The sequence below is a fragment of the Rattus norvegicus genome, chromosome 3 (genome assembly GCF_036323735.1).
Source record: "Rattus norvegicus strain BN/NHsdMcwi chromosome 3, GRCr8, whole genome shotgun sequence".
NCBI classification, from domain to species: domain Eukaryota; kingdom Metazoa; phylum Chordata; class Mammalia; order Rodentia; family Muridae; genus Rattus; species Rattus norvegicus.
This window is the reverse complement of record NC_086021.1, coordinates 59,686,519-59,712,985: the sequence shown is the minus strand read 5'-3', so window position 1 is coordinate 59,712,985 and position 26,467 is coordinate 59,686,519. Positions and strand designations below refer to the sequence as shown.

Here is a 26,467-nt window from a genome sequence, read left to right as displayed (position 1 = left end):
TGTGAGGATCCAAACTCAGATTGTTGTGCTGTGTTTTTACTTCTTCTTCATATCCACAAATCTGGATTCAAATGTTCTAGCTTTCAGTTAGAAAGAACAAAATCTAGTAATAAACAACAAAGTAGGACCCACCCATAAAGATCATAATAAACAAAGACTGTGATACCTATGATCTGCATTTTTCATGTTACCAACAATCCTATTTAACTATTTGAGCCTAGACTAACTTTGAGGAGTCATCGTTTTCCTTCTAACAGCATGCTGGGGAAATTAAACCTAGGTCACCTGCACAGTTACTAACTGAGAGTTCTCTGTCAGACCTATATCTTATAATTTACAAACTCATCTCTGGCCTTATGAAACCACAGCAATCTCCCTTCTCTGTAAGCATAATGTATGATGCAAAGGGACCTAGAGTTGTACAATTTTATGGGATTTTCCTTAAAAAACCCACACCAACAGAAATCAATAAGCCATATATTGTAGAAGCATCCATGTAATCTAGTAAGGGTTTAGGTACACACTCTGCTAACTATATAAAAAGTGTGGATATTTGAGCACATTTCTGCTATGTTAGAGGTGACAGAACAGAAACAGAGGATTTTGAAAATTCAAGGTAAGAAACAAATGAGTGAGAGAAACCCTAACACATATGCCAGTAGATGCTGAACTCTATTATGACAATTTATGTCAGAATATGCTATAACTTATGTGCAAAATAAGGTCTTCTAAACAATACAAGCTCTTAGAACATGGCATGGACTATTTGGCCCGTTTATGTGTGTGCTATACCTAGAACAATACTTCAAGAGTAGTGAAGTCAACTAATTTTTTTTCTGGACCAAGAGTTGTACTTTTAACATTTTCATATCTTTCAGATGCACTAATCCTGTACATATAGCAAGGACAGACGCAGCTAATTTAATGACTTCCCAAAACATTTTATGTACACTATATGCTTCATGTTAAACATCCCTCTGCAAGCACTTGCACAATCGATTTCTTCATATTATGTTGATTTAGACTCAAATATCTTCTTCAAGTTATCTAGGATACTATAAATAATAGAATTCTTCATTGCTCACCCTCATGTTTGTCACAATCTTTTTTAACTTTATTGTCTTACTAGGCACATATCTTTATCTAAAATGAAAGAGCAATTATTTAGAGTGTACTCATTTATTGTCTCTACATTATCTTCCGGTAGCATAAGCTAAATGAGAAAATGTGGGTACATATTTAGAACATATGAAGACATTTTTAATGTAAAGAGTAAATAGCCTAGTTTAAATGATTTATAAATGATATTTTAATGTTATGGTAAGTATGTCATTCACAAAATTGTATCTACATATATATGTTGGTAAAGATATTAAACCTTTTTATAGTGTTTTCTTAAGTTTTCCACTTTTATTAGAGAAAATTAAAGGTCAATATCCAAGATAAATAGTTCTAAATTCACTAGTCATATATAGATATAAACAGAAACATAAAATATTCATAGAAGAATATTTCAGGCCTCATCAAATATAAATTAGCAGGATAATATCTCATTATTTCTTACCATATTTTTCTATTAAAAGACTTTTCATACACTATATTTTAATCATGCTTTCATCTCACTCAACTTCTCCCTAATCCATATTTCTTCCCAATCTACCCAATTTAATATGCTTTCACTCCTCTCTCTCTCTACCTTCCCTGCTCTCAAACTTCTTCCCAAACAACAGTCAAAGAAACTCCAGAAAAGCACAAAAAATGATCACTACAGACAAAAGACCAATAAAACAAGTAATTCAAAACAACGCAAAAGAAAACAGAAATTACACAAAATACCATCAAGTTCATTTTTTTTGTTGGCCCAAAACTCCTGGGCCTGCTTAATACTGTGTTGTTTGATTGAGCATATTTAATGAGAGGCTATACAAAATGCGGTGGAAAGATTTTATGACAGACTTTTCTACATATAATTTTATTCAGATTAACCTAATTGAAGCTCTATCCTTATAAATGATCACAGAATACAAGAGCAGGTTCTTTGAAAAGATAAAACTTATTAAAAGACTCTTGGTCCAATTAACCAACAGAAAGAAGGAGGTGATGAAAATTAACAAAATTAGACATGAACAGGGAAACATTACAACAGATTCCAAAGGAGATTCCAAATAATAGAACATCATTAAACTTGAAAACTCTAAAAAGGAATGAATGTTTCTAGATTTATCCAAACTACTGAAATTAAATCAATCATAAGAGATAAAGTAGCACACTTCATTCTAATCAAAGAAATTACTAACATCACAATCCCAACTATATGCACAATGAACCCTGATGCACTCAGTATCATAAACAAATTACTACAGGACGTAAAGACACAATTAAATTCCAATTCAGTTTAAGGATGTAATTGCAATATTCTGCTGTCTCAATGGGCAGTTTAAAATGAAGACATTAATAATTTATAAAGACTAAGGAGATTGAAAGCTTAATAAAAAGCCTTTAGACTTAAAATCAAAGCCAGCCATTGAGAGATAACAGCACAATTATTTCAGACTTTCAAAGAACATATATAGAAATACTTTTTAATTTATTCAAAATAAGAAAGAGCAGAAGGAGCACTTTCAAACTTATCTGTGAAGCCAGTATCATTGTAATTCATAAACAAGGTAAAAATCTCACAAAAACATCAGTAAACATCCCTGATACACATACATGCAAAAATCCTCACTAATACTAGCAAACAGAACACAGACATCCAAAAAAAATTATTATCCACCATGATGGAGTTGGTTTTGCCCCACAAGTGCAGAAGCAATTAAAAAAATGATATAAAGAGATTTAAATGCAAAAATTCACCTCAGTAGATTCAGAACAGGGCTTTGAGAAAATACACCATTCTTTCATAATAATAATCAAGAGAAACTAGATTTGGAAGGATCATACCTCAATTTAATACAAATTGTATATGACATAACTACAGCCGATACCATCCTATGCAGAAAAATGAAGCAAGTCCATTAAATTCAGTAAAAAGGCTAGGCTGTCCACTTCCCAAATCCTTTTAACATTGTAGTGAGAATTTCGGAAATTTGACTTCTTTAAAAATACAGAAATATTATAAGAATGGTCTCTTGTTTGAATCCCATTTGTTGGGATATGGGGGAGGTTCGGACTGTCTGTAGTACTTGACTAGGATTTGCCTTGCATTTTTAAAATAAATATTAAAAAGTTTATTATGTCTGAAACATAATCAAAACTACCCACAAATGAGAAATTTGAAACCAAAAAAACCAGTGGAAGGGGAAGCCCTTGGTCCTGCCAAGACTGAAATCGTGAACATGATTGTTGGGGGGAGGGTGGTAATGGGGAAAGGATGGGGAGGGGAACACACATAGATAAGGGGAGGGGGAGGTGTTAGGGGAATGTTGGCCTGGAAACCGGGAAAGGGAATAACAATTGAAATGTAAATAAGAAATACCCAAGTTAATATTGATAGAAAAAAATGATGACAAATTACACACAATGGTTGGTTCTAATTAAATATCATATATAATAAAAGCAAACTGATGAGAAATCTACACTTATGAGCAGTTGAATATTTTCCATGACCCTGCATTAATGAAATATTTGTTTTTTTTCCATTTTTATTAAAATAGGTTATTTCTTATTTACATTTAAAATGTTATTCCCTTTCCTGGTTTCCTGTCCGTAGACCCCTAGCCACTCACCTTACCCTTCAATATGAGTGTTCCCCTCCACATCCACCCCTCCATGTGTTCAAGAGTCTTCCCCACTTTTTCTTCAATTAGTTTGAGTGTATCTGGTTTGATGTGGAGGTCCTTGATCCACTTGGATTTAAGCTTTGAACAGGGCGATAAAAATGGATCAATTTGCTATTTTCTACATGCTGCCTTGCAGTTGAACCAGCACAATTTGTTGAAAATGCTCTTTTTTCCATTGGATGGTTTTAGTTCCTTTGTCAAAAATCAAGTGATCATAGGTGTGTGGGTTCATTTCTGGGTCTTCAATTCTATTCCACTGGTCTAACTGCCTGTCTCTGTACCAATACCATATGATTTTTATCTCTATTGCTCGGTAATACTGCTTGAGGTCAGGAATGGTGACAGAAGTCCTTTTATTGTTGAGGATAGTTTTAGCTATCCTGGGTTTTTTGTTATTCCAAATGAAGTTGCAAATTGTTCATTCTATCTCTATGAAGAATTGGATTGGAATTTTGATGGGGATTGCATTGAATCTGTAGAATGCTTTTAGTAAAATGGCCATTTTAACTATATTAATCCTGCCAATCCATGAGCATGGGAGATCTTTCCATCTTCTGAGATCTTCCTCAATTTCTTTCTTCAGAGACTTGAAGTTCTTGTTATAGATCTTTAACTTGCTAGGTTAAAGTCACTCTGAGGTATTTTATATTATATGGGACTATTATAAAGGGTGTTGTTTCCCTAATTTCTTTCTAGGCTTATTTCTCTTTTGTGTAGAGGAAGGCTACTGATTTATTTGAGTTAATTTTATACCCAGCCACTTTGCTGAAGTTGTTCTTCAGGCTTAGAAGTTGTCTGGTGGAACTTTTGGGGTAACTTAAGTATACTATCATATCATCTGCACATACTAATATTTTGACTTCCTTTTCAATTTGTATCTATCCCCTTGACCTCCTTTTGTTGTCTGATTCCACTGGCTAGAACTTCAAGAACTATATTGAATAAGTAGGGAGAGAGTGGGCAGCCTTGTCTAGTCCCTGATTTTAGTGGGATTGCTTCAAGTTTCTCTCCAATTAGTTTAATGTTAGCTATTCATTTGCTGTATATAGCTTTTACTATGTTTAGGTATGGGCCTTGAATTCCTGTTCTTTCCAGGACTTTTTTCATGAAGCGGTGTGAATTGTGTCAAACACTGTCTCAGAATTTAATGAAATGATCATGTGATTCTGATCTTTGAGTTTGTTTATATAGTGGATTACATTGATGGATTTTTGTATATTAAACCATACCTGCATCCCTGGGATGAAGACTACTTGGTCATGAATGATTATTTTGGTCTGTTCTTGTATTTGGTTTTCAAGAATTTTACTGAGTATTTTTCTATTGATATTCATTAGGGAAATTGATCTGAAGTTCTCTTTCTTTGTTGGGTCTTTGTGTGGTTTAGGAATAAGAGTAATTGTGGCTTCATAGAAGGAATTTGGTAGTGATCCATGTGTTTCAATTTTGTGGAATAGTTTGGAGAGTATTGGTATGAGGACTTCTATGAAGGTCTGATAGAATTCTGCACTAAACCCATCTGGTCCTGGACTCTTTTTGGTTGGTAGACTTTTAATGACTTCTTCCATTTCTTTAGGAGTTATGAGGTTGTTTAAATGTTTTATCTGTTCCAGATTTAACTTTAGTAGATGGTATTTGTCTAGAAAGTTATCCATTTCCTCCAGATTGTCCAGTTTTGTTGAATATAGTCTTTCATATTAGGATCTGGTGATTTTTTGAATTTCCTACGATTCCGTTGTTATGTCTCCCGTTTCATTTCTGATTTGTTATTTTGAACACACTTTCTGTGCCCTCTGGTTAGTCTGGCTAAGGGTTTATCTATTTTGTTGATTTTCTCAAAGAACTAGTTTTTGCTTCTCTTGATTCTTTGTATAGTCCTTTTTGTTTCTAATTGGTTGATTTCATTCCTGAGTTTGATTGTTCCCTGCCTTCTACTAGTCTTGGGTATAATTGCTTCTTTTTGTTCTAGAGCTTTTAGGTGTGCTCTCAAGCTGCTGATATATGCCCTCTCCTGTTTCTTTCTACAGGCAGTCATAGCTATGAAATTTCTGCTTAGCACAGCTTTCATTGTGTCGCATATGTTTGGGTATGTTGTGCCTTCTTTTTCATTAAATTCTAAGAAGTCTTTAATTTCTTTTTTATTTCTTCCTTGACCAAGTTATTATTGAGTAGAGCATTCTATCAGAAGGGTGGTTTTGCCAGCTGAAGATAATTTCTGCAACTGTGTGACATTTGGAATGCTTGGAAATTTTCAGAGGATATAAATGCTAGAGCCCCAGTTGTGGGGTACTTGTTGGCCATTGCTTCTTTAGGAAGTTTGGGTGTGATTCAAATTTCTGGTGAACCTGATTGAAGAAGACATTACAAAATGGAAAGACTTTCTGTGAAAAGGGTTGGTAGAATTGTGGTTGAGAAAATGGTCAGGATATCAAAATCAATTGACAGGTCAATGGAATCTCAATCATACTCTCTATCATTCTTCATAGAAAGAGAAAAACATAAGTGAACATAAGCAAAAAGAGTCATGGAAGATTTCCCAGAGCAGAGCAAATCTCAAAAGAGAGAGGGGGGGGGTGAGAGAGAGAGAGAAAGAGAGAGAGAGAGGAAAAAGAAAACAGATTAAAATGAAACATCATCGTTGTCATCATTGTCATTGTCATCATCACCATCCTTATCATCATCATCCACAACAACAATAATAACAAAAATAGATCAATCATACAATACTACCATGTCTTTCCTCAGCACAGTCCCAATGGATTCCATAACCTATTCTACAGATACTCGTTCTTTTATGTTTCTTGATAGTTTAACCATAAGACCTAGGAAATAAAATGCCTTTCAACTGATGAAGGAATGATGAAAGGTGATGTATGTACGCAATGGATTATTTTTAAATAGTAAAAAAGGGGGAGGGGGCATCATAACAAAACCAGAAAATAAGTGATTCCCTAATTGAGAGAATCTATACTTGAAAGAAAAAATGCTGAATGTTCTTCTTTTATATAACGTTCATACAAGTTAGAGAATGGATTAAATAATATGTAAAAGAATTCCTTTACATTTTCTGGTTTCATTTTTCACATTTAATCTTCGAAGTTCTGAAAATTTAATATATTATAAATTTAGAAGCAATGTAAGTAATGAGGGCTTGTCAATCACATTCTAAAGTTGTATTAGTGTCTAATCTACTTGGCAATTGCTTTTGTTTTATCGATGGACATATAGAGGATTATATATTTATAATGTCATAACTCAAAACTATTATTTAAATTTTTATATAAAATATATTCATCTAACTCCAACCAAGTCCACTCATTCACCAAACCCCATACCTTTTCAATTTCTCTTTAAAAACCAACCAAACAAACAATGTGAACAAAAATAGACAAAAAACACCTCCACACACCTTATATATCATAAAATCATCAAAGCACTATTAAAACAACTAAATTTCTTAAATGATATTTATAAGAAATATTTCTCATTCAATGTCATTAACAATTATAGAAATTAAACTCTGGGGTTTTACTCTGTGACTTCAATTTAACTCCCTCCCTTTGAATATAGAGAAATGCTTAAATCATGTTTCAATCTAAAGGGATAGTATAAATATCAGAAATACTAGCTATAAGACATGGTACTTTTAATACCAGCAATAAAAAAAATGGCAATTGTATGTTCTTGACAGATTGGGTATTCCATTGACATTCTGCCTAAAACACACAATGGAAGAAGAAAAACAACAACAAGAAAAACTATGAAATGCAGAAGAGAGAATTAGACTTAGCATTCAGTAAACAGGTAATCAGGAAGTTGTTTGTTGGATCAGTTCATTAATATTGGTTAATAATGTTTCTGAAATCTGTTTTACTGATTATTTGTAACTTTCATATGATGGGGTCACATATACATATGTTTTCAGTTTATCATCCCATAATTATTAAAAGATGGCAAATTTTTCTTCCATTTTTATAAAATTGGGTATTTCTTATTTACATTTCAAATGTTATTCCCTTTCCCGGTTTCTAGACCATCATCCCCTTACCCCCGACCCATCCCCTTCTATATGGGTGTTCCCCTCCACATCCACCCCTCCATTACTGCCACCCCAACAATCCTGTACGCTGAGTGTACAGCCTTTGCAGGACCTAGGGCTTCCCCTTCCACTGGTGCTCTTACTAGGATATTCATTGCTACCTATGAGGTCAGAGTCCAGGGTCAGTCCATGTATAGTCTTTGGCTAGTGGCTTAGTCCCTGGAACCTCTGGTTGGTCGGCATTGTTGTAAAAGATGGCAAAATTTAATCACTATATAAACTATATATTACAGTTTCATTTAATATATTTAAGAAAAAGTATTCTATAAGCCATATAAATAAAAACTATGAACAAATATGAGCATACTAAGATTAATTTCAAGGAAGTGAAACATTTCCATCATATTCTCTGTCCTATAATTTTCAAATAAAAAGAAATTGGAGTCAATTTTTCAACATTGACATATATATTTTTCCTTATGCAAAAGAATTTAGTTTATAAAAAGGTAGAGAGTTCTAATAGAAATATGTCAGAAAGACGTTTATCAAAAGTGATTTCCTACTACCACACTATTTTGACTGACTTTCATTTGTTAAAACTAAAATTGAATGAGACAATTTTTGGTTTCTTGTAATAGTCTATAACAGTCTCACATTATTTATTGGAAACTCTACCTTTTGCTTTTCTGCTGTTTTGTGTGTTTAGAAAATTCTTTCCACACCATTGCTCGTACAATTTGAAAAGAAGTCAATTTCATACAGCCAGATGATGTTTTTCTTGGTTATATAAACCAAATAAATATATTGTATGTTAGAATAGGATTTGTACAAAAAGAAAATTGGTACACAGAAAGTAAATTCCTATTTCTAAAGTAAATGCTCAGTTATGGATACAAACATGTATGGATAAAATCATTATAGATGGTAATGACAATAATAAATAAATAATCCCATAAGTATAAAAAACTATATTTTCCCAAATATAATTTTTGTTTTTTCTATAGGTATACACTTGAATAAGTTAATCAGTCTGACTATGTTTGAAAGATAGACAAACATTGTTTTGAATTCTGCCAGTGTTTTCAACACATTAATGAAAAAAATCTTGTTTTTTTTCTCATCAACCATTGAATATTTGCTGACAATATTATGCTGATATATTGGGATTTTGTTTCTTGATTTTCATTTCCATTTCATTGTCTTCCTTTTATGCCTACGCCACTATATAACACTTCATTACTATAACTTACAATGCATTTCAAAATCATAGTTTTTTTTGGTTTACCCAAGTGACTTTAAGCATTCTGTAACACATATGTTTTCATATGGATTTTAGAAGGAGCTAGTCGAAGTCTAAGAAGAAAAGTCCATCGGAGCCTAGTTAGTCTTAATGAATGACCTGGACAAGCTCTCTCTGTTTAAATCTTTGGTTTCTAATGTTAAAAATTTGCAATACTGTTACTGTTTGATAATCACTATATTATATTTTTCATGCAATAGTATATTTTTCAATCTAATAGAGTTGGGTCCTACCTGGAATTGCAAACTTCTATTGCATATTTTAATAGGATTTTATAAATTCTATGGGATTTTTTTAGAAAATCTACATTGAGAGTCCTAAGATGTTCCACTTCCAATGTCTTTTGCTTTGATTTTTGTAACATTATTTATTGCACTACAAAAGCTTCACTGTATATTTGAGTAGAACCCGTAAGGATGCCAACTACATTTTTTCCTTATCCCCCTATGGAAGATAGTATTCCATTTCATTTTTTTCTTTTTTATGGGCATATGAAGTATGCATGTGTGTATGTGTGTAAGGACACATGCACAGTTGAATGTGTGTGTGTGTGTGTGTGTGTGTGTGTGTGTGTGTGTGTGTGTGTTTGAGAGACAAGGGGGGAGGGAGATATAGAATTTATGTATAGACTCAAGGTTACTGTTAATAATCATCTTCTATTCTTATACCACTTCATTTACCCAAGTTGGTAAGGTTTCCTAGTCCAACCTAAAGTTTAAAGACATGACTAGTTTTAATAGATAGCTTGCTTTGTGGCCCTTTTTTTTGCTTTGCTTGCTGGCTTAGAATGGGTAGGCTGCCATGCCCAAATGGCATTTAGGTAAGTTTATTGGGATCTTGCTCTCCTGTTTGTTTAAATAAAAATTTAATCAACAAGAACTTTTCTCAGTTCCTGCGTTATACTTTTTTATTGCTAGAAGTATGTAGATTTTATATTCAATCCCCATCAACTTTCACCCTCCACTGTGACCCCTTTATCAACTTTTTACTAGCTCAACCATACAAAGAATTTTTCCCTTTGTCATACCTAAGTACAGAACAATTTGCTTTTTGTTAAAACTCTTCTAAATCCATTCATTTGATTAGTTCATCTTTTTTTGTTTTTAACATGGAGATTTATATTGATTTTAAACATTCAGCCAATATTGCATCTCTGTGATTAATTCCACTTAGTTGTTTTATTTATCATATTAGATGTTAACTTAAAATCTTTTAAAATATTTTTAAATCAATGCTCACTAGGGACACTGGCTTGTAATGTAATACTGTAGTGGCTTAGTTTATCAGAAAAAATGCTGGTTTTATGAAGTCAGTAGGGAGATAATATCTCCTTTTAAAGTTTTCTGGAAATATATGTGTTGAAATTTATAAACTCCTATAGAACCCTTTGATAGAATTCGACAGCAGTGATATCTGGCTAAAGTCTTCCTGACAGAAAAATATTCCCCGAAGTTCACATATTTCTTCACCAGATGCAAGGCTAATATGTTGATTTCCTATGTGCTGTGACACTTTCTTTTAAGGAAACTGTCCATTTAATCAAGTTTCCTGGGGTATTATATGATGTACTGTCCATACCTATCCTACACATCTTTAATATAATTCATAGTTCTATCACCATATTTCTTTCCATTTCTCAGCATTGGTAATGTTTGTCATGTCTCTGTTTTTCACGAGTTCAGAAAGAAAGCTAAATATTTTACTGATTTTCCTAAGGAAACAGAGTTGCATGTTCACCATGTTTCCTTAAAATTTTTCTTCTTTTATAATTAATTCATCTTTGGTTTCATCCTCATTATTTCTTCTCATATGGGGAATTTGGGAGACACTTTATATATGTGTTGGATATTCAGGTATTGAGGAGCTTTTCTATGACATTCTTTCATGGCTATATTTTAAGGATGAGGTTATTATTAAATAACCTCAAGAATGATGTGGTTTGCTTAAATCTGCAAACTTTATTACCATATTCCAAGAGATGACTTCTATGATACAATTCATATGGGAAATAGAGTACTAAAAACCAGTATCCATAATTTATTTTATCCTTCTTTCCAACATAAAAATTATTGCCCTGTCTTTTCCATTCTAGAGATTGGCAAACTAAAACTTTGCAGATTTGCTAACTTACCCCAACTTATTCCCATGGATAGTAGACTAGATGGGGTTTGGATGCAGTCTGATTAACTCCCAATACAAAGTTCTAAGCATTGTTTTAGTGTGGCTTGGAGAAAGTCATTTCCAGTTTTGCTTTCTTAACAAAATAAAGTCAACTAATTCCGATACAATGGATGGCAGCCTATTTCTTCATTACATGTACAAAATGATATAGACTTTTAGAGCTATTTTTCTCTCTGTCATGACTACTGTTCCATGTATTGTCGTTCATGAAATATAAGGAATTTTAGTAGCAATGTATGTTGGGTGATATGCTTATAAGATTACCATTTAAAAAAGATGACATTATAGAGTAATTCAGAATTTTCTTCTCTAAACTTTCCTTCTATGAAATCTACAAATCTATAAACTCTGTAAAATTCCAACCCCTTAACACCTCCTAACCCCTTAATATTTCCTATGAACCAATAATTCACTGTCCTCATCCCTTCTGTAATTATTTTCTTAAACACTAATGACTAAGGTATTAGTACAACTTCTTGATCTTGGGTATAATCAATCATCTTTAATAAGATAGCAGTACCACAAGCCCGTCAGGTGTGTCCAGCAGTGATGTATATTTGCAATTTATTGAACTCAATAAATGATGATTACGTTAATTCCTCTATGTTTAGATATCATACCTAGGATTTGTGTTATATCAGTGACATGCACAATTTAATGATGAGAAAGATTTGAAACTATTTTGCGTGTAGGCATTAGGATCTCCCTGTCCCTATTTTTGCTGCTGCTGGATAAATATTGGTTTTACCATAAAAGGAAACAAAGAAAAGTAATATCACAAATGAAGCAATCAGGGCAGAAATCTGGAAGGAGAGTGTATTTGTGTGGTATTTTCATCTCTTATCAGTACTAACAACTCTTCGGTCCACTACATTCCACAAGAATGGCTAAGGATGTAATAGCAGGATACATAACAACGAAGCTGGTATTTGTTGGCACTCACCAGAGTTCTGTTTATTCTCAGGGCTGCCAGTTACCTTCATTTTGCTTTCCGGACATCTGCACAACCCTCTCATACATGTGTAACTTTGTCATACTTCCTCACCTTCCTCATTGGGCCTTTCTTGGTTTTAATAGTTATATAGGTATCAATCTTAACATGAATTCTCCCTCTAATGTAAGTGACAGGATCAAGACAAGGGAGGGTACTGCCAGATAATCTGGATTAATGTGTAAAAAATATGCAAGAGAATACTTTTAAAAGCATATATACATACATATATATGTACACACAGATATATATATATATATATATATATATATACACACATATGATAAGCACTTGTTGATTATTCTCTTCCCCCAAGTATAGCACATACTTATGGAGTCTCTGGGAGTAAAACCTTACAGATTTTGATTATTTCCTAGAATAAAAGCAAATTGCTTTTATATTTATCAATAATTTTCTTCCTTTGTTTTAATTTCTTTACTTGTTTTGAATTAAGGGGGATAAATTTCTTATTTTTGTCATAGTTTGTTATATGTTTATAGGATTCAATCTTCTTTATGAATTCCACATTTCTGGAAAGCATATTACACATTCTTGATAGCAGGAAGAAAGTTCTAATCATTTTTGACAAGCTATACACAGTATAATTATTTATAGAAATAATAAAAAATCTATTCTGATTAGAGATAAATGAAACACAAAATGGTTGTTCTGTTGCTATTTTTTGGGGAGGAAAATACTTTAAATTTTATCTTCATGTGTATATGAAGATAAAATTTATACATGTATTATATATATATATATATATATATATATATATATATATATATATATATATATAAACATTATACATGACTGTGACCATGTAGGTGCTGAGAATTAATCTAGGATCCTATTGTAGAGTCTACAAGAAGAGCACGTGCTTTTAACCACTGAGTCATCTTTCTAGTCTCTCAAATTTTAATAATTTCTTACAAGGTATTACATAGATTTGCTGTTACTGGGAAACAAACTTTCAACTTGAAGTTCAAAACAAGTTTTCAAATACGTACATAAATGTGTCCAGACTAACTGGTCTTATTTTAAATGATACTGTTTTAAGTGTTTCATACTAAATTTTCTTAAAGTATAAATAGTCATTAAACTAATTAATTCATTTTAAAATAATAAGCATGATTAAATGTAACAACTGAAAACCACTTTTCTAGTACTAAAATAAAGACATAATTGGCAGCCTCTATTTCCAATTTTGCCTATAAAATATTCATTAACTTTAGTTCTGAATTTTCATTTATTTGGAAGTTCTTTTATTAGGTAAATTTGTATTTTCCAATAAAATGACCCAAATCCAAAAGTTACAAATAATCATGTCTATGATTGCAAAACCAGTCATTCCTCTAGCTGGATTATCAGAATTCTTTGACAACAGCCAAACATTAAAGTTCCTTAAGAAGAAACTCATGCAGCACTTGTAATTCAGGTCACATAAACACTTGCACATATCAAAGAAAAAACACAAGATTGATTTATGGGGAAAGCTTCAATTAGAAAATGAGATTACTCTAATTCAACAAGCGAATACTTTAATTACTTTGACTAAAATAGAAGTGATTTGGAAAAATGTACAATTCCAAATTTAACAGTAAAATTTGCATGCAGTAAGACTCAAATAAAGGTTTTAAAGAAACATATATTGACCAAATAAACATTAAATTGAACCATTTAGAAAAGTTGACAGTAAATTATTGGGTGTAATAGAGGCATGCTACCATATACTATGTTCAGAGTTTAAAAATAAAGAAAAATACAATTACCCTAAAAGACATTTCAAGATTCTCTCCACCCCAGATATCCATTCCTGCATCGTAAGTTCCTATCTCTTCAAAGTAGTTTCTGTCAATAGAAAATAGGCCACCAGCCATAGTAGGGGTCCTAGTTGAAAACAAAACAAAAAGAAAAGAATATTTTTTGAAAACAATGTGTGGAGTTTAGTGATACTACAGCAAATATTTTTGAACATAAATATTAAATTATTAATATTAAATGTTAGAATATTCCTCAGAAACTCAAGTTGTAAACACAATGTCAAGGTGTGAAAACATTTAAATTTTTAAAATTGCATTTATATTTCACACGATTTGCAAAATTAGATTAAATTACTTTGCTTTATTATAGCTGATAAAATAGAAACATTAAAAAAAACACTGCCCAGTTAAATCTGTAGCTTCTACTTTCCCCAAGGCAAAGCAAAAAAAAAAACAAAAAAACAAAAAAAGGGTTCTGCCTTTTACATGGTCCTTAAATAGATTACCTGGTCTCAAAAATACCAGTTGAGATCTTGGCCACAGAATTACACATCACCTTAATGTGAACTCCAGTAAACTGAAAATATGCTTTCTCTCTCTCTCTCTCTCTCTCTCTCTCTCTCTCTCTCTATATATATATATATATATATATATATATATATATATCTTAATACAGAAGTATAAACTGCTATGACTAGCAATGTTTGTGGAATACATCTAATGTTAATTACAAGTGTTTTAAACAAAGCCAGTATAGGAGCTTTACATCTAATAGTTTATTATTTGTTATATATTTTTAAATATAGGTATTGTTTAAACCTAGATATACACATGTATCATAAATACTATTCAGAGATTTAAAAGGATTTTCACATAGAATCTAAAATTTTCCTTCTACAAATAAATTTGTATTTGGCTTTCTTTCTTGAAATTGCTCTACAAAGACAAAACATCACATATGGCCATGGGAACAGGTAGTTTATCTGTGTATCTTTAACCTCTCCCTCCTCTCCTACAAATCCAGTCACCCATCCTTAGCTCTGCAGCAGAGCACCTGCAAACATATTTCCTCACACTATGCACCTGATAGATACAGATAGATATAGTGGACAGTATACAGATAGATCTTCCTTTTGTAACTACCTCCTTCCTCCCAGTCATGACTTTACTTAAGCCCCAAATCCTGCAGACCCGCCTTGGGAACCCTAGGCCTCTGAATCCAGGCAACCACGCAGCCTAACTACAGATCTTCAAATCCTCCTCCTTAACTCCTCCAAGTCCAATCCCTAAACTTAATTCCAAGAGCTTTGTGGCACACCACCTGCTTTGGTTTCTCTTCACCCTTTCTATTACTCGAAGACTAACCAAATCCTAGTGAAACACCCTGCTGTGGGTACCACCCCGCTCCCCCTAATTTCCCATAAACTGCCAATAACTAGATACACATTTTAGAAGTAATACCCAATAGCCACATAACACAGGATCGCAGAAGAGTTTCCTACCGTAAAATATAACTTATTCTCCTAAAGACCAGAGAAGATAAAACAAAACAAAGAGACAGAACCCCCCCAAAAAAACCCAAAATACCAACATAGAAAGACAGAACCAGATATCAACACCTAGAATTATAGTACTCTCAAATCTAGATGACTAGACCCTAGAATAAAAATATATCCCTAAGAATATGGCTCCAGTAGAATCCAGCAAAGCTATATCACAGTAGACCCAGGAAATCACACCATAATTAAAGCAAAAAGTGAAATCCATATAGTAGCCTTTATGGATATCATAGAGAAACGTAAAGAGAAAATATATACCTTGAAGAAATCTATGAAATACCAAGGAAAGAGTAGGAGAAAATGAACAAAATAGTTCAATACTTGAAAGTAGAAACAGGATCAATAAATAACACCCAAATTGAGGGGAATGTGAAAATAAAAAGTTTACGAAGTTAAGAGGGAACCTCAGAGGCAAGCCTCACGGATACACGACATGAAAGAGAAAAATCTCAGTTTCGACACAGTAGAAGATATGGATACCTAGGTCAAAGAAAATGTTAAATCTAAAATAATCCTACAAAAATTGTCTAGGAAATTTGAGAGAATATGAAAAGACCAAAACTCAGAATAATAAGAATAGAAGAAGGAAAATAAACCCAGATTAAAGTCACAGAAGTACTTTCAGCAGTTCATAAAAAGAAATAAACAATAAACAAAACAACAACAAAAACACCTACCTTACAGATGGAGAGGCCTATCAAGGTACTAGAAACATACAGAACACCAAAGTGATGGGATGAGAACAGAAAGTCTCATTTTCATAAAATACTAAAACCATAAACATGCCAACATTCCTCATATTATTCCATGAAATGGGTATACAAGGAATATTGTACAGTTTGTTTTGGGAGGGTACAGCTAGCCTGACACCCAAGCCTCAAATTATATGAAAACTGAACAGAGATATAATTGTACACAGAGATATAATTTCTTATGATAATGGATGCCAAAATTCAGAATAAAACACTAGAAAATAGATTCCAAAACACATCAAGAAGTTCATACCGCATGATCAAGAAACCTTAATCCCAGAGATAGAGGTATGATTCAACATATATGAATCAAAAATGCATTCCATAATATAATAAAAATGAAAAGATGCTGGAGAGAAAAGGGGTACAATGAACATACCTCAACATACTATATAAAGTTTACAGCAAGCCCAAGGCCATCATCAAATTAAATGGAGAGAAACTCAATACTATCCATTAAAATCAGGAAAAGGACAATATTGTCTACTCTCCTCACACCTATTTAATATAGTACTTGAAGTTGTAGTTACTACAGCAATAGGGCAACTGAAGGAGATCAAGAGGATATAAATTGCAAGTAAAGAAGTCAAAGCATCTTCATTTGCAGATGATATGATAGTGTACATAACTGTAGTAGTTTAGATATGATTAACCTAGATAGTGGAATATTAGGAGGTGTGGCCTTGATGGAATAGGAGTGGCCTTGTTGAAGGAAGTGTGTTACTGTGTTACTGTGGAGGTTGGATTTGAGAACCTCCTAGCTTCCCGGAAGCCAGTATTCTCCTGTTTGGCTTCAGATGTAGAATTGTCAGCTCTTCCAGAGCCAAGACTGCCTAGATGCTGCCAAAATCCTGCCTTGATGATAATGGACTGGACCTCTTTGAACCTGTAAGGAAGCCCCAATTAAATGTAGTTCTTTATAAGAGTTGCTTTGGCTCTTTGTAACAATGAAACCCTAACTAATACAATAACCAATAATAAAAAGTCAATAAGAAACTTCTACCGTTGATATTTTCAGCAAAGTAACTAGGTATAAATTTAATTCAAAAAATTCATGAGTCCTCCCATACAAAATTGATAAATGGACTCAGAAAGAAATTGAGGAAACACCTTTCATAATTGCCTCAAATAATAAAATCGATGCAGGAATAACTTTAATCCAGCAAGTGAAAGACTAGCATAATATAACTTTAAGACATTGAAGAAAGAAATTGAAGAAGACATCAGAAGACAAAAAGACTCACATGGTCATTGATGAGTATTAATATAATAAAAAATGTCCATCCTAGCAAAAGTAATCTATAGATTAAATGGTATCCCCATCAAAATTACAACACCTATATTCTAGCATTTTATTTCAGGAAGATAGACTGCAAGTTGTCAAAGAAGAAATGAGAATACCAACCCAACCATGACGCCTTGGATCAAAACTGGTGTCCTGCCTACAATTTAGGTCAGGGTAATTGTGCACAAAATCTGTGGGAGAAACCAGGGAATATCTGAATTGAGTTAAAGCCCACTCCAGGAGAAAGAAATCATATCTTACACTCCTTGGGTGACTAAGTCCTGAGACTAGGTAGCACAGGGACCTAGGGCAAAAGCAAATATGCTCGTTCTTAAAAACAAACAAACAAACAAACAAACAAAAATGCCACAATAAAATAACTCCTAATGACAGCCTGCTTGCTCTCCTCAGTGCCGTGCCCATCTACCATTGGAAAAAACTTCCTTCTGTAGCAAACTGGAAAAAAATACAGAAATACACACTAAGACATGATAAAGAGAGTTAGGGATGTTGGACCTCTCAGTTCTAAATAGGAAGTCTCCTTCAAGTTCCTCCTCTCAGGGATCAGGGAGCTCCTGGGAAGAAGAGAAAAAAGGGAAAAGAGCAAGAGGAGGTGGATGGCAAAAAAGCAAAAGTCCTTAAATCAACAGGATCAAAGCACATGTGAACTTAGACTGAGGAAACTGACTAGGATCCTAGAGTGCAAAGGAGAAATGGACCTGTGCCTCCATCCCCTAATCGCAAAGCAGTTTCCAGTGCATAACCAGATACCAGAGAAAACTTAATTTCCTCCAATAGAGTCTCACTTGGGAGGATCATGCCCACCAGTAAATGGCCAAAGAAAGAGGTGCCTTGTCTAACAATGTCATCTCAGCGCTTTGTCTTTTTTTTAAATGTTATTACTTTTAAATTTATTTTATTTTAATTATAGGTTTTTCTTCTTCCATTTTTACCCTATAAGTCTTTTGTGTAGATATTATGACTTCAAGTTAAGTGGTTTTATGGAATTCCTGAGTGTGTAAACAAATGGATTTCTGTTTCTTTTGCCTTCTCTCAGAATCTTTTCCTTTTATTCTTTGCTTTGTCTAATTCTGATGTGTTGCTTTTTGTTTAATCTTATTGTATTTTACTTTATTTTATTATAAAATAACCCACCCGACTCTAACAGTTTAATTAAATTTAAATTAAATTTAATTAAATTAGGACAACTGTTCATCTACAAACTACATGTTTGCTTTAGGAAATGGTAAATGGATATGTTAAGACAAGTCTTGCCTATTCCCAGGTAGAATTATAGTGGCAATGAAGTTTGAAGGTTATCAGACCACAGTGGCCCCAGTCTCCACTCTATACTAGCAGAAGCAATACTTTCTTTTAATATTGAGTTAATTTGAGGCCAGGTCTCCATTTGTCACTCATGCAGGCCTGGAACACACAATCCTGTGTCCTAGTGTTGGGACTGAAGACAAGGACAATTGCACCTAGCTATGTGGTACCTTTCAGAAACAGTTCTCATGCTTGGTTACTATCCACCACAGACTGAGGTCACATTGACATGGGCTAAGTCCCAAATGGTAACAAGAGTTTCCTGCTCATTTTGATGCTCTGCTAAAGAAGAGAAGTAGTGAAAAAGTAATTGTAAAGTACATGTTTATTCTCTGAAATTTTCAGACTAAATCAACAAAACTTATTGCTTTATAGCAATCATATACCCCTCTGCTAGAAATTACACTGCTGCTTTCCAGTTAAATAATGTATTGTTATAAAAGTGCATAGTAATAATATTTAAGGTGGACACCAACCATATGCAAAACTATTTCTCCAGTGTTCTCACAGTTTTACGCTCAGGAAATGAGCTGTCTATCAGGTGAAGTACTGTTACCTTGGTGGTCTCAGAGCTGTTCTATTTCATCTACTCTTGCTGGGCTCCTATCCTTGACCTTCTGAGTTGTAATGTGGAATTCCAACAAAGTTAAACAGATGGTAATTATAACGTGGACATAACTTCACCTGACTGGGCCTTGGGATTTCTAGAATAATATCCATGCTGACATTATAGTGCTACAGAGGATATTTCATACAATTAGTGACAAAATTGCTGCAATTGCCCTATCATAATGTAATCAAATGCTTGAGAATGTTAAGTGATACATTGTTAATGATCAGTTTTGAGGTCAACTACTTAGCTTCTTTTTGAAAAAGAACTAATGCATTTTAAGAATGTGCATTGAATTTTATCTTAGAGCTGGCCATCATCCTTATAAGAATACAGAACAGTGAAAATAAACTATATATATTAAATTATAAGATGAATAAAGTAATTTTAAATTTTACTCACATTTGAATAGTAGAAAAAACCAGAATAACAATTCCTAAAAATAATCTTATATTGGCTGAAAACAGAGAAGCTTTGAGATGGATTTAATTTATGTTTGGGTTATATATTAGTTTTTTTAAATAAAACACTGTATAATATTTTTAAATAATTATAAACATCGACCATGTTGTTCAGCAGGGTCATCCTGTTAACTATTATATTGCAAACAAGCTATGTATTCAAATATGTGCAGTATCGGTGTTCAGTGCCTTGAAAATGAAAAGGCTAGGTTATTATTGAATTAGCTGAAATTATTATTTTGCAAGGCGTGTATGAAACTACCAACCAAAATCTCCAACACCAACTGGGTAATAATGATCCCAGTGACTGTAAGCACCCCAGCTTTTATGGGTAGGTAAAGATGAATTAAGATCTCAGAGGCAAAATACTCACTCAGTATAGTACCCTGTACTCAATAAACCATTACTAAGGTTAATATCTTATCCAGTGTATCCTTGCTCGCATGGTTATTTGATAATTGTCATCCTCTGTTGGTAGATAAGGTTCCTGAATTAATCCATAATCTCATATTAATAACATCTTGTGGGGGTTTTTCCTTACTCCTCCTATGTCCTCTCGAATGTTCTGCCACAGCTGAGAAGTACTGGTACTGTGCCCTTGTTTTGAATAAGTTAATTTACTTTCTTTAATGCAATATGCCTGAGTAAATGTGTAATTCACTACTTACACTTTTGGTACAGAATGTAAGGGTAGCGTAATAATAATGTAACAACCACAGTGGGGTAGGAAGGGACCTGGGGGATGAGGGGGAAGGAGACATGGTTGCTGGGAGAGGGAAACATGATCTAGTATTGGGAAGGGAAAAAGACTGACGTGTTCCAGAGACCTTGCAGGCTAGAGATTCTCAGGACTCAAAGGAAGAGACCCCAGATGAAATGCCTTATAGTAGGGAGAGGTAACTATAGACCCCACCTGCAGCAGAAAGACACGGCATCAAGTAAGGAATGATGGGCTTGCTGTCCTACAGTCAAAACTCTGACCCATAGTTTTTCCAGTCTAAAAGAACTTCAGGGATGGAAATGGAGAAGAGCCTGAAGAAAAGAAAAACCAGCTACAGGCCCAAAGTAGAGTGCCTCTCAGGTGGAGGCCCCAAGGCCTGACATTATTACTGAGGCTATGGAGCACTTACAGAAAGGCACCTATCTATCATGACTGTGCTCATGGGACCCAACAAGCAGCTAAAAGAGTCAGATGCAGATATTTGTACCCATCCAATGAACAGAAGCTGCTGACCTTGTGGTTGAATTAGGGAAAAGCTGGAAGAAGCTGAGGAGGAGAACAATCATGTAGGAGAACCGTCAGTCTCAATTAACCTGGAGCCCCGAGATCTCTCAGACACTGGGTCACCAACTAGGCAGCATACACCAGCTGAGATGAGGCCCCCAACACATAGACAGCAGAGGACTCCCAGGTCTGGGTTCAGTCAGAGAAGATGCACCTAACCCTCAAGAGACTGGAGGCCCCAGGAAGTTTAGAGATCTTTTGGGGTGGGTGGGATGGGGACATCTTTGTGGAAACAGGAGGTTCAGGGAAGAGTATGGACTGTGGAAGAGTCTGAGGGTGGATTAGGAGGAGAATAAAATCTGAAGTGTAAAAAAAAAGAAAAAGAATAATAAAGAATGTAAGAATAGTGTAAGAAATAGTGAGATGAGCTGACTGCTTATTAAAGTCGAAGCTGTAGATTTGGACTTGATCCTTTTGTGTGTTCTTATCTGTCCATTTGTGTTATTTACAAATATTTTTAAAATTTGGATTCTTCTTATTATCTAGAAATTAGTATATGCACAGTATCCAAAGTCCTTAATCATTAAATGCAAACTCTCTGAACGTTTTTAATAGATCATCCCATGCCTCTCTATTCTCTCTTATGCCACAAGATACTAAATCTTACTTTCTTTTATACATTAAAATTCATGCCATGATCTCAGGTATTGTTCATTGTTCATTTCTTGTTGTATTTATGTTTCATGCCTTGCATTTCTAAATTGTCCCCTTGAGCTTATATACCTACCCAGTTAAAGTCTACAATGAACCAAAATAATCATCACTCCGTCCCACAGGTCCCATATGAGGGACTGACATTTTCTATGATGTCACTGGAGATCATATGGAAAGGATACTTTCTTTATACTCCCCGGATTCCCTTCCACCTCCTAATGAAGCTGGATCTATCTGCCACCTCGGCAATAAGTTCCTCTCATGGTTCCCCATTGATTCTGAACTCAGGCCGCCTTTCCTTAATGGCTTCCTCTGAGAGAATTCAGCACAATTCACCAGCCTATCAGCTTGAAATTCTTTCCATTGCTGGCTCTCTTGCATTTTCTACTATTTTGATGATTCTGATAGACCTTTCACTTCCTGATCTTGCTGCTGTTTGATTGTGGCCATGTGCTTAAATTAGCAAATGCCACTTATGTAAACTCTAGCATTATACTCTCTGTCTGTATATTCACTTAATAACTATCAAGTCTTGTGTGATCTGTGGACTTCATAGGCTCGCCCTGGGTGCCATTCTAATTCTGTGTGCTTTAGTTCTATAAGGTCATTCATTCATCATGTGCTTTCAGTTGAGAAGCTATTGATCTGTGGTCTATCCCTTCTTACCGTGCACTAACTGCATCTTTCTTTCTTTTTTTTTTTTTTTTTATTAACTTGAGTATTTCTTATATACATTTCAAGTGTTATTCCCTTTCCCGGTTTCCGGGAAAATCCCCCTCCCCCCTCCCCTTCCTTATGGGTGTTCCCCTCCCAACCCTCCCCCCATTGCCGCCCTCCCCCCATAGTCTAGTTCACTGGGGGTTCAGTCTTAGCAGGACCCAGGGCTTCCCCTTCCACTGGTGCTCTTACTAGGATATTCATTGCTACCTATGGGGTCAGAGTCCAGGGTCAGTCCATATATAGTCTTTAGGTAGTGGCTTAGTCCCTGGATGCTCTGGTTGCTTGACATTGTTGTACTTTTGGGGTCTCGAGCCCCTTCAAGCTCTTCCAGTTCTTTCTCTGATTCCTTCAACGGGGGAACTATTCTCAGTTCAGTGGTTTGCTGCTGGCATTCGCCTCTGTATTTGCTGTATTCTGGCTGTGTCTCTCAGGAGCGATCTACATCCGGCTCCTGTCGGTCTGCACTTCTTTGCTTCATCCATCTTGTCCAATTGGGTGGCTGTATATGTATGGGCCACCTGTGGGGCAGGCTCTGAATGGGTGTTCCTTCAGTCTCTGTTTTAATCTTTGCCTCTCCCTTCCCAGCCACGGGTATTATTTTTCCTCATTTAAAGAAGGAGTGAAGCATTCACATTTTGATCATCTGTCTTGAGTTTCGTTTGTTCTAGGGATCTAGGGTAATTCAAGCATTTGGGCTAATAGCCACTTATCAATGAGTGCATACCATGTATGTCTTTCTGTGATTGGGTTAGCTCACTCAGGATGATATTTTCCAGTTCCAACCATTTGCCTACGAATTTCATAGACTCGTTGTTTTTGATAGCTGAGTAATATTCCATTGTGTAGATGTACCACATTTTCTGTATCCATTCCTCTGTTGAAGGGCATCTCGGTTCTTTCCATTTTCTGGCTATTATAAATAAGGCTGCGATGAACATAGTGGAGCACGTGTCTCTTTTATATGTTGAGGCATCTTTTGGGTATATGCCCAAGAGAGGTATAGCTGGATCCTCAGGCAGTTCAATGTCCAATTTTCTGAGGAACCTCCAGACTGATTTCCAGAATGGTTTTACCAGTCTGCAATCCCACCAACAATGGAGGAGTGTTCCTCTTTCTCCACATCCTCGCCAGCATCTGCTGTCACCTGAGTTTTTGATCTTAGCCATTCTCACTGGTGTGAGGTGAAATCTCAGGGTTGTTTTGATTTGCATTTCCCTTATGACTAAAGATGTGGAACATTTCTTTAGGTGTTTCTCAGCCATTCGGCATTCCTCAGCTGTGAATTCTTTGTTTAGCTCTGAACCCCATTTTTTAATAGGGTTATTTGTCTCCCTGCGGTCTAACTTCTTGAGTTCTTTGTATATTTTGGATATAAGGCCTCTATCTGTTGTAGGATTGGTAAAGATCTTTTCCCAATCTGTTGGTTGCCGTTTTGTCCTAACCACCGTGTCCTTTGCCTTACAGAAGCTTTGCAGTTTTATGAGATCCCATTTGTCGATTCTTGATCTTAGAGCATAAGCCATTGGTGTTTTGTTCAGGAAATTTTTCCAGTGCCCATGTGTTCCAGATGCTTCCCTAGTTTTTCTTCTATTAGTTTGAGTGTGTCTGGTTTGATGTGGAGGTCCTTGATCCACTTGGACTTAAGCTTTGTACAGGGTGATAAGCATGGATCGATCTGCATTCTTCTACATGTTGCCCTCCAGTTGAACCAGCACCATTTGCTGAAAATGCTATCTTTTTTCCATTGGATGGTTTTGGCTCCTTTGTCAAAAATCAAGTGACCATAGGTGTGTGGGTTCATTTCTGGGTCTTCAATTCTATTCCATTGGTCTATCTGTCTGTCTCTGTACCAATACCATGCAGTTTTTATCACTATTGCTCTGTAATACTGCTTGAGTTCAGGGATAGTGATTCCCCCTGAAGTCCTTTTATTGTTGAGGATAGCTTTAGCTATCCTGGGTTTTTTGTTATTCCAGATGAATTTGCAAATTGTTCTGTCTAACTCTTTGAAGAATTGGATTGGTATTTTGATGGGGATTGCATTGAATCTGTAGATTGCTTTTGGTAAAATGGCCATTTTTACTATATTAATCCTGCCAATCCATGAGCATGGGAGATCTTTCCATCTTCTGAGGTCTTCTTCAATTTCTTTCCTCAGTGTCTTGAAGTTCTTATTGTACAGATCTTTTACTTGCTTGGTTAAAGTCACACCGAGGTACTTTATATTATTTGGGTCTATTATGAAGGGTGTCGTTTCCCTAATTTCTTTCTCGGCTTGTTTCTCTTTTGTATAGAGGAAGGCAACTGATTTATTTGAGTTAATTTTATACCCAGCCACTTTGCTGAAGTTGTTTATCAGCTTTAGTAGTTCTCTGGTGGAACTTTTGGGATCACTTAAATATACTATCATGTCATCTGCAAATAGTGATATTTTGACTTCTTCTTTTCCGATCTGTATCCCCTTGATCTCCTTTTGTTGTCTGATTGCTCTGGCTAGAACTTCAAGAACTATATTGAATAAGTAGGGAGAGAGTGGGCAGCCTTGTCTAGTCCCTGATTTTAGTGGGATTGCTTCAAGTTTCTCTCCATTTAGTTTAATGTTAGCAACTGGTTTGCTGTATATGGCTTTTACTATGTTTAGGTATGGGCCTTGAATTCCTATTCTTTCCAGGACTTTTATCATGAAGGGGTGTTGAATTTTGTCAAATGCTTTCTCAGCATCTAATGAAATGATCATGTGGTTTTGTTCTTTCAGTTTGTTTATATGATGGATCACGTTGATGGTTTTCCGTATATTAAACCATCCCTGCATGCCTGGGATGAAGCCTACTTGATCATGGTGGATGATTGTTTTGATGTGCTCTTGAATTCGGTTTGCCAGAATTTTATTGAGTATTTTTGCGTCGATATTCATAAGGGAAATTGGTCTGAAGTTCTCTTTCTTTGTTGTGTCTTTGTGTGGTTTAGGTATAAGAGTAATTGTGGCTTCGTAGAAGGAATTCGGTAGTGCTCCATCTGTTTCAATTTTGTGGAATAGTTTGGATAATATTGGTATGAGGTCTTCTATGAAGGTTTGATAGAATTCTGCACTAAACCCGTCTGGACCTGGGCTCTTTTTGGTTGGAAGACCTTTAATGACTGCTTCTATTTCCTTAGGAGTTATGGGGTTGTTTAACTGGTTTATCTGTTCCTGATTTAACTTCGATACCTGGTATCTGTCTAGGAAATTGTCCATTTCCTGAAGATTTTCAAATTTTGTTGAATATAGGTTTTTATAGTAAGATCTGATGATTTTTTGAATTTCCTCTGAATCTGTAGTTATGTCTCCCTTTTCATTTCTAATTTTGTTAATTTGGACGCACTCTCTGTGTCCTCTCGTTAGTCTGGCTAAGGGTTTATCTTTCTTGTTGATTTTCTCAAAGAACCAACTTTTGGTTCTGTTGATTCTTTCTATGGTCCTTTTTGTTTCTACTTGGTTGATTTCAGCTCTGAGTTTGATTATTTCCTGCCTTCTACTCCTCCTGGGTGTATTTGCTTCTTTTTGTTCTAGAGCTTTTAGGTGTGCTGTCAAGCTGCTGACATATGCTCTTTCCTGTTTCTTTCTGCAGGCACTCAGCGCTATGAGTTTTCCTCTTAGCACAGCTTTCATTGTGTCCCATAAGTTTGGGTATGTTGTATCTTCATTTTCATTAAATTCTAAAAAGTTTTTAATTTCTTTCTTTATTTCTTCCTTGACCAGGTTATCATTGAGTAGAGCAT

The 26,467-nt window shown here is 34.8% G+C and overlaps 1 protein-coding gene across 11 annotated transcripts in view; it reads right to left on the bottom strand.

The window, feature by feature from the left end:
* The window catches only part of Galnt13 (polypeptide N-acetylgalactosaminyltransferase 13), a 657,006-nt gene that overhangs the window by 256,648 nt on the left and 373,891 nt on the right, over nt 1-26,467 (bottom strand). For all 11 annotated transcript variants that reach the window (XM_063283608.1, XM_017591676.3, XM_017591675.3 and 8 more), the window contains one exon: nt 14,066-14,183. In XM_063283608.1, coding sequence (XP_063139678.1) covers nt 14,066-14,183 — 118 coding nt within the window. The remainder of the gene's footprint in view (nt 1-14,065; nt 14,184-26,467) is intronic.